The 15,693-nt window shown below is 37.7% G+C and overlaps 1 protein-coding gene across 1 annotated transcript; it reads right to left on the bottom strand.

Annotated features, from left to right (window-relative positions):
• Positions 1-1,258: 1,258 nt before the first annotated feature.
• On the bottom strand, positions 1,259-15,476 carry LOC590756 (intraflagellar transport protein 46 homolog). The gene is made up of 9 exons (XM_030977889.1): positions 15,365-15,476; positions 14,209-14,329; positions 12,898-12,971; positions 7,045-7,205; positions 5,002-5,170; positions 3,638-3,775; positions 2,885-2,994; positions 2,094-2,307; positions 1,259-1,460 (listed from the first exon to the last, which is right to left on the bottom strand). Exons 1-9 carry the CDS (start codon positions 15,395-15,397, stop codon positions 1,368-1,370), a joined length of 1,113 nt encoding a protein of 370 aa, XP_030833749.1. The 5' UTR covers positions 15,398-15,476; the 3' UTR covers positions 1,259-1,367.
• Between the last annotated feature and the right edge of the window lie 217 nt (positions 15,477-15,693).

Genomic DNA, 15,693 nt, shown 5'->3' with positions numbered 1-15,693 from the left:
TTTTGTTATAGCTACAGAAATCCTTGCTTCTGATTGGTTATCAGCAGATTCGTTATTGAAAAAAGGCTTTGTGAAACGGGTTTGCAACTTGTATGTACTTTTCCTGTAGGGAAAACATCTTCATGCAAAACTGCAGTTGATAATCAATCACTTCATAATATATGAAATGCACAACACGCGTTCAAGCTGAGTCGTATCAATAAATATCTTGATAAGATTTTCACATTCAGATATTTTCATGGATGACAAGGATAGACATTTTCGTAAGGTATTTTTTTTCTTTTAAAATAAATAACAAAGGTTACTTACAATAAATGCACTGCCAACTATTATTTCACATGTTGTTAATTGCAACCCTACAACGATTTACAAATAATATAACCCTTGTATAAATAAAAGTTGATACCCCTTTCACACCGGATTTATCCATCAAATTCCAGATAGTTTGTCAGGAAAAAAAATTGACACACAAACGTAAATAGATCTCGATTAATTTCTAGGCCTGTCTGTCAGACCGAAGGGTCTATGAACACCAATTAAATAGTGGCCAGACTTTTTATCCGTGTTTCATTTCGACACGCGATAGATAGATTTTGTTTCAAAGAAATTTAACAGGTGCATTCGTTGAATTATGTCCTGTCTGGAAGGGGGGTTTATACATTACCTTCTACTGGGCATTTATGCAAGAGGTCCATGGGGCCATATTCTTAAACGATGTTATATTTTATGTGAATGAAAAACATATTAATTGTCATAAGAAATTGAAAATGCTTGGATCTAACACTAACTATTAGTGCTTGCGGATGTCTCTTTCAACTTTATGCAAACATTAACCAATGATTTGTCCAAATTTTGACTTGTTATGACAATAAATAATGTTATATAAAAGATGACATCTTTTTAAAAATACCACCCCTAGGCCCCCATAACACAATATCCTATCAATTGCAAATTGGAAATAACGATTCAGGTTGCTGATTGGCCATAGCCATTTTGCAAATTATTGTAGACGTCTGTGTTATGGGCCCCTGGGGCATGTTTCACAAAGATCCTAAGTCGAACTTGACTATAAGTTGGACTTAAACATTATGGAGAGCCAATTGAAGCCTTAAAATTAAATATTTCCAAAAGCAAAAATTGAAGTATTTTAGACTTTTCATACATTCCACATCGAGAACATGAAATCTCCTTGATAACGGAAAATATGAAAGATTTGAATCAAAGTGTTATGCCTTTTGAAATAACTTTTACAAAATATTTTCAAGGATGCTAACGGCTTTCCATAATTGTTAAGTCCAAATTAGAGATAAGTTCAACTTAGGATCTTTGTGAAACACCCCCTTGGTTTAGATGGTGGATGGAATGTATCAAAGAACTAATCTATCCCCTTCGTCCCCTTCTTCAGCCCCTCCCTTCAGTGCGTTGTCAAGCTTGTTCTCTTCCGCAAGACTCTGGAAATGCTGTAGAGGCGGAAAAACAAGAAACAAACATTCTTATCATTATTATTATTATCATTATCATTATTATTAGGCATTTAGTTAAGATTTTCATAGTACACAGCGATTACAATAATATGCAATAAAACAATATAACAAGAATTCATGTATAGCAACATATCATTCTTATCATATTTGTACGTATGTCTGTACATCATAATAATAATAGTGTAAACTTATAGAGCACACACACTGTCCAGGGATGCTCATGGCGCTAGCTCGGCAGCAATTCTTGATTTGTCATATTCATTGTCATACAGTGGAACCTGTCTGATTATCAAGATATTTTTGATTGGAAATCAACAAAAAAAATTGGGTTTTCCGAACGGTTTTCTCAACACTACAGTCTATTGGGGAAAACGAGTATGGTAAAACCGGTCACTCAAGATATATACTTTTTAGAGGCACTTCTTCATTATTTTGAAACGCAATTATTTTAGGACTTTACTAGTACACCATATCACAGACACTGATAACACGTAGAGCTGTGCATCTCAGATTTAAAATTGTTAAACAATGCCTTTAAAATGAATGCAAAATACTGTAAAAAATTGTATTTAGCTGGATGTAAAGTTGTGCATTTTTCTCTAGACTTACCTGTGAGTTCTTGAATTCTGAGAAGAGCGTAAAGAGCACATGCAGGGCCTGGATCTTGCTCTGGTATACTGGGATGTCCAGGATCGAACAGATCATGTCCACGTACTGACTCAGATCGCAGTCAATGTCCGCTGTAGGTAAACCCACGGTCTTCAAGAGTTCCTCAAACTCAGCAGGCCACTCCTGCATCAGGTCATCAATCTCTGGCATTGTCCTAGAGAAAGAAAAGAACAAATTCTGCTGTATTAAAGCCACACTGTCCTACTTGCTCCCTCTATATAGAATACAGTGCCTAATCAGTGACCATTGGTCCCCCATGATCTTCTTTTTCTTATTTTAATTGAGAGCTGAGTTGATGAGATAGCCACCTGTCATTGACCACGCTGTGTGGTCTAATCCCTCCTGGCCAGTCTTGATCAACAATACTCCTAACCAAAAGCAAATTCTAAGGTATTTTCAATTCCTAGTCATGAGTACCAAACAGTCAAAATCCACCCTTTCCCCCACCTTCACCAATTAAAATTCTCTCTCTCTCTCTCTCTCTCTCTCTCTCTCTCTCTCTCTTTCTCCCTCCCTCTCTCTACCTCCCTATCTCTCCCTCTCATGAATATGTATGTATCAAACCATTCCTGTTTAATGAGGGTGAAGTAGATTTAGTCTGTCACATCACACCATAGTAATACATATGTACATGACTTTTCTTTCAGAAAATGGGAAAAGAATATCATATTTTCATTAGAGTAATAAAAACCTCTGGAAAAATATATCAATTCTACAAGTGAGAAACTTACTTAGTATAATGCACTGTAGGTGGTGGTTTGGACCTGTGTAGATCACTGATGCTTTCTATCCAGTTGTTGATTAGCTTGGGGTTCTTGCTTGCTTCCTGGATGCTCCGAACCTGAATGGGACACATGATGGAAAAGCAGGATTAAATTTACTGTGCCGACAGTCCTCTTCATTATTCTTTCTCTTTCTCTTGCTCTCAGTCACTCTCTCTTTGTCTCTCCGTCTGATATGTATGTTATAATTGAGACCCTTGCTAGATGCTGCTATATGTTCTCTTTTCTGTGTCTTCCTTCCTTCTAATTCTCTCTCGCTCTCTCTCTCTCTCTCTCTCTCTCTCTCTCTCTCTCTCTCTCCTCCTCCTCCTCCTCCTCCTCTTCGACTCTACCTCTACCTCTCCCTCCCTCTTCTCTTTTCTGTCTTCCTTCCTTCTAATTCTATCTCTGTCTCTCTTCCTCTCCCTCACTCTTCTCTTTTTGTGTCTTCCTTCTAATTTGTCTCTCTCTCTTCCTCTTTACCTCTCCCTCCCTCTTCTCTTTTCTGTGTCTTCCTACCTCCTAATTCTCTCTCCTTCTTCCTCTCCCTCTCTCTTACTCTCTACCTCTTCCTCTCTCTTCTCTTGTCCGTGTATTCCAACCTCCTAATTCTCTCTCTCTCTCTCTTCCTCTCCCTCCCTCTTCTCTTTTCTATGTCTTCCTACCTCCTTCCCTCTCTCTCTCTCCCCATATCGTCTTTAATGTAAGGCAATCAATACATACCGTCATAGCCTTGCTCGTAGTTTGTTTAGAGATGGCCCTCAGCTGCAGGTCTAGTACTGTAGGATCAGACTGCTTGGCACAGGGCTCGTCCAAGACAGTAAGACCAAGAGATTCTTCCTCACCATCGGGTCTAGGGATCTGTCATCGAACAAAACAGTGAAACCATAAGCTACAATGACAAGATAACAAGCATGATATATATATCGAAAATAATATCGCTAGTGATATTCGTTTGTCTCGCAATGTATGGTCAACAAGGGATCTAAAAGATCACAATGTTTCGTGCGCCGCTGCAACACTTTGTCATGTGATAAAATATATTTCGCTAGCGATATTATTTTTGATACTACATCCGCAATGAGTAATATATATCGCATGATAATTGAATAATAATAATAATAATATTCTGTGTTTATATAGTGCTCAATACATCGATCCAACGATGTGCCTAAGCGCTTTACAGATGTTAATGTTCATAGCCAAGGAATTTTGCAAATTTAGTGGACGATTGAAATGCAGATGTCTATTCCTAACCATCAAGATTTTGTTCTTCCTCCATATACAAGTATCAAAAACCTAAAAATTTAAAGAACCTACTTTAATCAGCCCATATTGTTATACAGTATATAATACTTTGTTGACAAAAAAAAGCCAGTTATTTTGTTTTTTGGTTCAAAATGGTTTAATGGAGATCAAGATATTATGAGGAGAAAATTGGTATCAATAATTTAGGAAACTTGTCTCATAAAATAATATTTTATAAAAAGTTTGTGAATTTGTCCCCCCCCCCCCCCCTCCACCTCCCCCTTGAGGACCTTGCGATCATATTACTACCCACAATTTATCCAAGCCATTATAGTATGGTGCTTAAGCACCAGGGGGGTGTTTCACAAAGACTAAGATCGACTTAGTTTTGACTTGAACTATGGCAGGCTGTTTATGCCACCGTTTGCTCTCCATTCCTGGCATTGGTCTCTCAAGGGACGTACAACTTGTGGTCTCAAATCTACAGAATCCACATTTTTTGACAGTTCGTTATTGAAGGAAAAAATCTACAGATCATAATTGAGAGAGCAATAGTGAGAGCAACCAGTACCATGAATGGCCTCCATAGTTTCAAGTCCTAAAGTCAATCTTAAGCCTCGGTCACAAATGCCATTACAAACTACTACAAACGTCGTACGGACAATTTTCAGACAATGGAAATTCGGGACAATGGAAAAACAGGGAGATTCGTACGAACGCATGGTTCGTACCAACCTTTGTGACCGTAGCTTTAGTCTTTGTGAAACACCCCCCAGGTTCCCATTTCCTTCACCCGGGTGGAGAGTGTCACATTGCATTCACAAGAAGTTTGACATTACCTTGATAAAGGCATCAATATCGCCGACAGCAGGGATGTAGTCTGGGATGAAAGGCTTGAGTTTGTGATCTAGTTCAATGGTCTGCGGTGTGTATCGGGTAATATACTGGAACAGTTCCTTGATCTCTGATGTGACGGCCAGGTTCTCGTATTCAGCAGGATCGTACGCTCTGTATTAATTGAAGGATAAAACCATGGATCAACATCCGGTGAATTATCGTTTGGGGTAGGACCAGTGCGTCTACTACCCACTTATTAGTAGTCTATTCCCATTCGGTCTACAACCAGCCCATATACCCACATGGTCTATTCTCCAATTAGTCTACTACCCATTTGGTATATCGATCATTTAGTTTAAAGATGAAGTTGAGTTCTGGTCATGCGATTGCATTGTGAAAGAAACGGTGTGGAATCGATCAGAAAAGGTTGGTCATCTAGCATATAAGAATTTATGTGTATTGCAAGGTTCTGGAATCATCAAAATGATAAGAAATTTGGCCAAGTCTTGGTTAAGTTACAAACACTGTACACAGAAAGATGTATACGGGACTACACGAACACGTGGCGTAAAAATCCTACCACCCGAGTTTTACGATGTTACATGACATATTTAGAATATAATGGCATTTGAAGAGCCATGCATTTCAGGGAACTGATGTTCTTCCACACTTGCATAATAAGAAGGATAACGCTCACAAATAATTGTTCACCTCTTCCCAGAACTCAACTTTCTCTTTAATTCCTAGTTTGTCTAATGCCCATTTCGTCTACCATCCATAAGGTCTAACAATCATTACATGGCAATAAACCAAAACATCTAGATGGAAATGATAAGAAATGATAAGATTTAACACACATGTCCTTATTCTGCCATATGTCACTTGCAACCCATGTTTCAAGTGACAAGAAATTTGGGGGATTGTGTTAAACTGGCCAATTGTAATCTTCGTAATATCCGTGCAATTAGGCAATATCTCTCACCTCAATCCACCCAACAGTTAGTACATGCTCTTGTTACTTCGCACCTTGATAGTTGCAATTCATTACTCCTTCGGCTACCCGCCAAACCAAATTAACCGATTGCAAAAAGTTCAGAATGCTGCTGCTCGCCTTGTAACTAACACCAGAAGATCATCACATATCACTCCTATCTTGAAATCTCTGCACTGGCTCCCTGTTCAACAGCGTGTGATCTATAAAATTCTACTCTTAACCTATCGTGCACTAAATGATCTAGCTCCAGAATATATTTCATCCCTTTTATTACCACACTCCGCAGGTTGTTCTGGTTTACGTTCATCACATAATATTAGACTTAAAGAAATACGTACCAAAAGAAATTGGGGGGATAGAGCATTTGCATCAGCAGCTCCTTCTTTGTGGAATAAGTTACCTTTCTCTATTCAGACGGCCAACACTCTCTCTACTTTCAAAACTGGGCTTAAAACTCACCTGATGCTCAATGCATATTGTTAAATTTCAATGTTCTTTTTATACTATGCATGCAAAACAAACAATAACACTGTGCCACATTGTATGTACCTTGGCACCATGAACTTGTATGATCTAATGCAAGTTAACATTTAATATTTTTTTAATCTTAAGTATGTTGAATATTAATTTAAATTATTTGTATGAGCCTTAAGCATCTCTAGAGATGGATATGTTGCGCTTTATAAATATTGTTATTATTATTATTATTATTATCAAATTCTTCCAAAATCCTTCCAAAATCGCATCGTATAGAGTGCAGTGGACAATCAGACCCCTGTTGACATTGACCCCTGTCTCTAGTCTTCATTATCCAGACTTACCCTGGGTTTTATGCAATCCTTTTTTCTTCTTCATACTCCTTAACCATTTCCCTACAGAATGCCAGGTAACGTTTTATGAGGTTAATCTTACACGTTCTACCCATACACAATTTTGTTTTCAGGAGACTTATACACTTTAATGAAAATATGTGGAGAACTTTCGTTTCAGACGGTCAATTTCCTTTGACCCCTGTTGAAATGGAACACTAGTCTACATCAACCAGACTTACCCTTCTAACCTAGACCCTGCATTGTCCTCTTCATCCTCCTCATCGTCACTGGATCCAGAGTCATCATCGTCATCATCATCATCGTCGTCATCGTCGTCATCATCTTCATCGGAAGCCTCCGGTCTTTGCAGAGCGAGAGGCTGCTGGGCTTGGGAAATGGGCTGCAAGAAGCGATTTCAAATCAAGATTAATGCTTTTCATTTTCTATTTCAATCAATCTGAAACATTTCTTTCCTTTCTGGCCTTTATTGGCGGCGAAACATTGAACTGCAGGGACTCATTTCACAAAGCCTTTTTCCAATGACAAATGACAATAATCATTGACATACTGTATCTGCCGATAACCAATCAGAAGCAAAGAATTTTCTGACTAGCTTATAACAAAAACTGTCATTTGATGACAAGTTTTGTGAAATACTCCAGTGGCAATTGCTCCAAGGTGAGGATTGCATTTGGGCTTTTGGATAGCTTTAGTATGTTTTGGGGTCGCTCAGCGCGAAAAATTAATCACACAAAAATAACAGCGTTTATATCATTCTTATATATCCCATGACAGGGAAAAAATTAATATTTATTTTTGGGGGGTTACGCCTGCATGAAAATAACATTCTAAAATTTGTTTTACATTGAACTCTATGCAAATTTACGGGGGCTCTATTCTGATCTTTGGGGCATTTTGGGGGCTATTTTGCCCGAGCCCCCATATATTTTTTCACTGTCCCATGATGTGATGTGCACACATTTAAAGTACATGTGCATTCCAAGCTCTAAAGCCTTGGTTTCTACATTTCTACAGAAGGTCAAGAAATGTTAGTATGGGAGAACAATAAAAGAAATCCTTCAAGCAGAAAGAACTTCTCTCGAGGCTAAATAAGATGAACAAACTTGTCAGTTATTTGAGGAGCAAAACACAACACAGCAAATTGAATTAAGTTCACCAAGGAACATCCTTGAAATGTTCATAAACGTTCATGCAGTTAATTTTGAGATAGACATCTTTAAAGACCCTATCTAATGAAAATTTAACTTGATACCAATGGATAGCTGAATGATCGTAGAACACAAGTTTAAAGGAATACAAATCATTTTCCTTCCGGCATTGCACAAAAGCAAATTAGAATCTTATTTTAGAACCTCTCAAGACAGTGTATATTTGTATAGTATTGTAATCTATTGTTTACAAGCTTTCTATTGATATACAATAATTAATCAATTTAATTTTTCACTTCTGACAGGGTCTTTAAATTCACAGCCTGTCAGGCTCCAGTGATAACTTGTAATGTAATTACAGACCGAACACAATTAGTGATGATATACTATGTGTACATGTACATGTATGTTCCAGTAATTACTGCTTTACTATAACACAACTCTAGTTCAAGGGTTAATATAAAATCTGAACAAAATACAATAACCTATTAAAGATTGCTATTCTGCTACAACACACTTTTTAAACATCCTTCAATTTTTGTTTCGAAAATGTGAATACATGTAGAAATGATAACTAGAAATGCAATCGTGTCACAACGATGTGCGTGCAATGACGCCATGTTTCTACGTGTCAAACGAAGGAGCTACTCTCGGACTATCCAGAGCAATATGTAAGAAGTCTGTAGCTTCTGTGATAGTGGAGATAGTTAGGGCGAAAGAAAGGTCACCAAAACGGCCCGAAACGGAAAAAATGGTGCCTGGACGGTCACGCATGAGGGTTTCCGGAGAATGAAGAATTTAGTGACCTTGAAGGAATGCTAGAGACTACGCCTACGAATTTTGAAGGGAATTGGAGTAGAGTAAGGCATATAGAAAGGGCTCGTAAGCACTGCGTACAAAACCAATAGGACTGGGTGCATGATGAACATGTTGCGACGCGTGCTTTGGCACGAACGGCCGCCCATACTAACACAACCGAATAACAGTCTTAAAAAATGACTTCATGGCCGAAACGTGTTATAATAGGGCGGAAACTCGGCGTACCCTTGTTCAAATGCGATTTACTCACAATTTTCTGCGTGAACATATACCATACTTGGTATCATTCGAAAGGGCACTTCAGTGCGGTCAGTTTGAAACCATTGTCATCTGCGCAAAACGTACTGCACGCATCAAACGCGCTATTACGTAAAGCATAGTAAATTCATCATTTTTGGCGATAACTTGGCGAAGAGGGCATTACAATTTACTAAACTTAACAGACAGTTGTCACGTATATGGATACATGTGTGTGCCAAGTTTCATTGATGTAGGTATAAAGATCGCCGGTTTAGAGCAAGTTGAAGTTTTTTCTCAATTTTCTTGAAAATGGCGAGTTTGGAGGGCAATTTTCTCAAATTTGGTCAGTGATAGGGTATATGATTTTGTATATGGCTGGAAAGGGCATATCTTCAAGTATCTAAATCCAAAAAAGGGTACGGGTTTGCCAAGCCATTATGGAGATACGGCCACAGAGAGAAAGCCAATTCCCAGAACTTTAGAGGGCGCTATTTATGTTTTGCAAAGCAATTGGAGCGTGATTATTTGGCATGGCTATGTGCAATTATGAGATAAAGATACTGTGAGATTTAAATACAAAACGAAATTTATATGAGAAAGTTATGGCAGTTTTAGATTATTAAGGGGTCAATTTTTCAAGAATTTGAGAGACTTTTGACGGAGTCGGTTTCAGATTTGAATTTTGGGTACGAAGATGGCATTTTGAAGGGCAGGTTATACATCGCAGATGAAAGAACATCTCTTAGACTATTTAGAGGAATTTGTTAGAAGTTTGTAGGATCTAGGATAGTGGAGATAGGAAGGAAGAAAGAAAGGCCTTAAAATGGACCAGAAACGGACAAAATGGCGCCTGGACGGTTATGCATGAGTGATTTCGAAAATCGAAGAATGTAGTGACCTTGATGAGATGTTAAAGACTATGCCTATGAAATTTGAAAGGAAAAGGACATGAGGAAAGCATCTAACTAGGAATAACAAGCAGTATGTGCAAAACGAATGGGATTTTTGGACGATAAGGAAAACAAGGAAAAGGAGGAGAATATTAATGGGGCAGAATGTGAACGAAAACAAGGCAATGACGAAGGTCGTCATTGCAATTATCATGTTAACTTTAATAATAACATGTGTACACTGTATCTCTATTTAGACTCTAATAGCAATTTGCTTTTTTTACAAATGGAGAAGTTAGCTTCTAAATTCTAATTACTGTAGTGATTTCAATCAAAAAAAGCAACAGGCATGCAAAGCTTGAAAACCTAATGATGTAGAAAAAAAAATCTATTCCAATCTGCCTCAAAATTGCAATATTAATAAATTAAGATTTAATGTAGTGACTAAACTAAAGAACATGGCATTTCCACAATAACAGGTTCGACACCAACAGGCGGTCAGGATGTATGGGTGCCCAAAATCTATATCCGGACCCCAAAGATTTTGAAGTTTTACATATTAGGGCTCATGCATACAGATTGGCAAAAGTTCAATCCAGGGGCCGTATTCTGAACTCTGTGTTATCTCTAATATTGTTGTATCTTTGGAGATAAGATAAAGTTGGTATTCTGAACATTGTTGTAACTCTTGTTGTATCTTTTGTTGTATCTGTTTGGTTGCGCCTGCGTTCAAACTTTGGTGTAATTGTGCTTATTAGTAATAAAATGCCGCTTAATCCTCATTTGCATGTGCGCACAAGAGACAATATGAACAAATAATTGGTATTCTGAAAATTGTAGTATCGTTTATCTTATATTATCTTGCATGGTATTTACAACAATTTTTACAACAGGTTGGGGTTGTTTTATCTTTCATGGTGATATAATGGCGGCAATAGTTCTTGCGCAGAACCAACTTCGTGCCAATAGACGAGTTACAAGAAGATTGTGTGTTGACCAGAAACATCACAGATGAGAACTTTCTAAGAAATTACATGCTAGGATATGACGATTTTAATGCTCTCATCTTAACTAATATAGTGAAAGCGTGATTTGCGTAATAAGCGCTCAAATAACTAATTACGCCCAAGATTAGTATGCGCTAGGTATTCCTATTGGTGGACCTACTTATCATGCTTATATAAAACAGATTTTGATTGGTAGGGTCCATACAAATGGGCGTGTCAACAGTGGTCAAAGATAAGATAGAGGCGGTCCTTCAAGAGATAACACAGGGATAAAATGATGTTCAGAAAACCAACTTACAACAATATTAGCGCTGTGTTATCTCTGGAAGATACAACAAAAGATAACACAAAACTTACAACAATGCTCAGAATACCACCCCAGGTCCCCATTCCTAAAAAGTTAGTGAGAAGTCCTGCTTTGTGTTGAAAGAATGAACTGTGAAAAGGAACACAATTGCTTGCTTCTTGAATGATGTTAGGAGCAACACAACTATTAATTGATTTATATATCCCCAAATACCTCCAGATGTGCATTCTCTTCGAGGTTAACATCAGGCGACTAGACAAAACAAAAACATACAGATACATAAAGAACATCTCACATGATACACTACACAGTACATGACGTACATATTTCGATATTGTACCAAGCTTCTCCCCCCCCCCCCCCCCCCTCCTAAATGATTATGTCATACAGACTCATACCAATACCCAATAATTAAGACAAAATGCCCAAGGGAAACGAATTAATCAGGTGTCATTTATACCCTTTGTTACGTATTTCAATGAAAAGTATCATTTTAAAGGACACCAAAATACAGTATTTCTAGATTGGTAGTCTTTTTAAACAGATGGTTGCTAAAGCATGCTTTTTATCAAGTATGTGGAACTTAAGAAAGTGAAAAAAAGATGTTCAATCTCCCTACAAAAAATGTATCAGCAACTGAGCATGGATAATAATATACAGTCAAACCTGCTTTAGTGACCACATGTCTAAGACCACAATTTTTGTTTCCATGGAAAACGATTTCACATTGAAACATGGACTAAAGGAACCTGTCTAGAAAGACCAGTTTTTGTTTCCCTTGGGCAGTGGCTATAGCAGGGGTGATAGTGAGCACTAAAAAAAAAAAAGGTTTTTTGTTTCCCCCTCAACCACGCCCCCCTTGAGTAAAAAAATAAAAAGAGGATTCGCGGGGGGAAAATGGCATCTAACAACATTCCCCCCTTTCGAGAAAGAAAATTTGGAAAAAAATTTGGAAAAAAATAGGGTAAAATAGGGAAGAATAGAGAACATAAGGGGGAAATTGGAATAAAACAGGGAAGAGGAAAAAAATCTGGATTTTTTTTTTTTTTTTTTTTTTTTTTAATCGGGAAGAAAAAAAAAAATTGGGAAAAATATTAAAAAATCAGGAAACCGATTTAAATTGGGGTTTTATCAGACCTGGGCTATAGACAAGTTTGACTGTATATGGATACCAATGCCTACTTTCATCCAGCACGAATAATTTGGTCCATTTAGACCATTTCCCCTGAAAAGAAACGAGCTCAAATCAGCTTAGCATTGGACAGCTTTGAAAGATGTTTGAAAATTTCAGATTTTTTTGTTCAAAGTAAAAATCTGCTTGAAAAGTAAAATAGTTCCAGAAAAAAAGTAGAAAAAAAGTAGAAAATATGAAACTGCCTAAAGAAGGAAGTCACACTTAGGAAATCAACCAAACAAATTTGGTAAACCTCAGGGGAAAAAATATTTACACAACTTTGGGGGCTACTTTTCAAGCTTGCTTGCATGAAAACAACACTATTTATTAATTTGTTTTGTATTGAACTCTATGCGAATTTCAGGGGCTCTTTTATGACTTTCGGGGGCTCTTTTTGGCATTTTGGGGGCGAATTTGCCCCAAGCCCAAGTGTATTTTTTCCCCTGGTAAACATTGAATAATTTTGGAGTGAATTTGGGTAATTACCTTGTTCTCCATGGGCCCTGTCTCAAAGTCATCACTTTGTTCCGTCATGGCTGGTGAGATGCCTCTGTTCTGACCTGGATAACCCAAATAAACAGAATATCAAAATAGACAAGTGCCTCTTGAAGACATCAGGGGAGTATTTCACAAATAAGATTGACTTTATGTTTTTGACTAATATGTGATGATACAAATTTTGCTGGGAAACCGCCTACTAATTGATATATTTGGTAAATTATCATATCGATACGGCCTGGATAGATATCCTGTAGTCCCATATACATCTTTTTGTGTACAGTACGTGTATCTTTACCAAATTTCTTATCATTTTGCTGATTCCAGAACCTTGCAGTACACACCAATACTTATAATTAAGCTAGATGATCAACCTTTTCTGATCGATTCCACAACGTTTCTTTCACTATACAATCGCTTAATCAGGGGGGCATTTCACAAAACTTGTGATCAGTGACAAATGACAGTTTTTATTATAAACTCTGAAATCCTTGCTTCTGATTGGTTATCAGCAGATTTGTCACAGATTTTATGTAATTTGTCATTGAAAAAAAAGGCTTTGTGAAACAGGTCCCAGAGAAGTGTTTCACAAAGACTAAGATCGACTTTAAGTTGGACTTAACAATGAAAGGCTGATGATGCCACTGTCTGCTCTCACCATTATGATCTTCAGATAATACTTTTTCCTTCAATAATGAATATCAGAAAGTGTAAATTCTGCAGATTTGTGACCATGATTTGTACGTCCTTTGAGAGATCAATGCCAGTATTAATGGTGAGAGCAAACAGTGGCATGAACGGTCTGCCATAGTTAAGCCCAACCTAAAAGTCAATCTTAGTCTTTGTAAAACACTCCCCAGTAATGATACAACAATTTCTGATATTTGTGGTGCCCCACAGGTATTTGATAATTTGAACCAGCCATTGAACAACGTGATAGCGCCTTTAGTTTTATTCCAGCCATTGCCGATGTTGGCTATTTCGTGTTGGTTATAATACGCTCAACCAGCCGGCACATGTATTGTTATTAATAATTAATTAATCATTTTAAAAGTGGAGCTGAATTGGTATGATCCTTTTGGCTGAATTTCACACATTTTGGGTCTAAAATTACCTTCCCAACAATTGTAGGTCCTAAAAGAGCACTAGAATATTAGAAATGTCATTAATAAGAATAAGAGCAAAAACCGTGCACTTTGAAGGTATTTGCGGTCTGAAACAAGAACTCAACTTTCCCTTTAACACTCTTTTGGCTCTGAACAGACCATGTGACATGCAATAAGAGTTTAATAGCATTACCTAGCAGTCCACCTGGCAGTGCACCTGGCTGCCGAGGGCTGGGGGAGTAGAGTGAGGCGACTTCTTCTGCGTCAGGAACTTCTAGCGATTCATCATAAGGTTGGTTACTCACAATTCTAGTCTGTAATATCAAAGACACAAAAAGGAATATCATCTATCACAACAGATCAAGACAACTTTCAACTACTTTTAAACAAATCCTGAGGCTGCCCAGGGCTACACGGGTAATAGAGTGATGCAACTGTTTCTGTCAAAGGAACTTGGTATAGCGATTCATCCGAAAGTAGGTTATATCTACTCACAATTCTAGTCTGAAATGTAAAAAATATTACAGGTAATTTTTTTTGTACTCCTTCCCTGCAAATTACAGTTCATTGATTGAAAATGCAAATAGTCTAGATCTAGAGGTTATCCTTCAATCCTTGTTTTTGCAGAACACCCTTATTCTCAGACCAGCGCCCCTACTGTTTTACTGATCAGTTTGATTACTATTTGACTCTCTATCATAAAAATATTGCAGAAGCAAGCAGACTAGCTCTAGAAATCTTGTTGCTTGTCTTTTATTTTTTAAATTAAACATCATGTATGAATGTGCACACAAAATGAGGCACACAGAATGAGGCACAATGCTGTCAACACATTCATTTGTCAATCCCATGGCCTGGACACTGGACATGTCAGTCAGAATCATGACATTTATTCTTGACAAATGACAATGTGATTAATGCCATGGCATGATGAATGAATGAAAATGACTATAATTTCTGAATCAATAAACATGTTTGATTTGGTCAACAGGAATAGCGATTCAGTATTATTGGATCTTTCCGGATTTTTAAATGAACTAACTTTGACAATAATATTGAATTTAAAAGCTCATCAATTGCAATCCATTTAATCTCTGCTCAACTCAACTCAACTCAGTCCGACGAGTGACATCGCGTTGTTTAGCAACGCAACGCTCGTGCGAAATGGAGCCACAGCTTACCGCCGCCACAACGGAGCAAGTCTCTGTCTGCCCCACGCCAAGTTAAATTTGAATTTTTACGAATCTAATGAAATTCAACACAATTTCATGAATTCAGTACGTACATAGAATAAAGATGATCATAATACGACAATGACATTGGTGATAAAACAAAAGAATTGTACATACTCCTTGCTTTTCGTCGTCAGAGTCATCCGCCATCAGAGCAAGATCGCTCTTCGCTTGCAGGAATTTATCTCTCGCGAGAAATATGTAGTCTCGTAAATTACGAGATTATGGTTTGTCGACTCTCACTGGACGACTCTCTGCGCCGGGGGGCGTCATTTTTTGTTTGCGGCATAGATTGGGGCTCTTTTTTAAAAAGAGGTCTTGATTTAACCCTAACCCTAACCCTAACCTTTCCCATAGGCTCAACACGCACCTAACCCCAATCTGTGCCGCCGAAAAAAATAACGCCGCCGGGGGAGGGGCCGGGTGGTATTATTATTATGATTAAA

This window comes from Strongylocentrotus purpuratus, unplaced genomic scaffold, assembly GCF_000002235.5.
Source record: "Strongylocentrotus purpuratus isolate Spur 01 unplaced genomic scaffold, Spur_5.0 spur5_scaffold_1, whole genome shotgun sequence".
In the NCBI taxonomy this organism is placed as follows: Eukaryota; Metazoa; Echinodermata; class Echinoidea; order Camarodonta; family Strongylocentrotidae; genus Strongylocentrotus; species Strongylocentrotus purpuratus.
This window is presented reverse-complemented; position numbering and strand designations above follow the sequence as displayed.

Coding starts and splice junctions, on each gene's coding strand:
- LOC590756 (XM_030977889.1), bottom strand. CDS start 15,397: ATGGCGGATGACTCTGACGACGAAAAGCAAGGA. Junction 12,972..14,208: donor ACTGCCAGGTGGACTGCTAG/GTAATGCTATTA, acceptor TGGGTTATCCAG/GTCAGAACAGAGGCATCTCA. Junction 2,995..3,637: donor CTACGAGCAAGGCTATGACG/GTATGTATTGAT, acceptor TGTCCCATTCAG/GTTCGGAGCATCCAGGAAGC.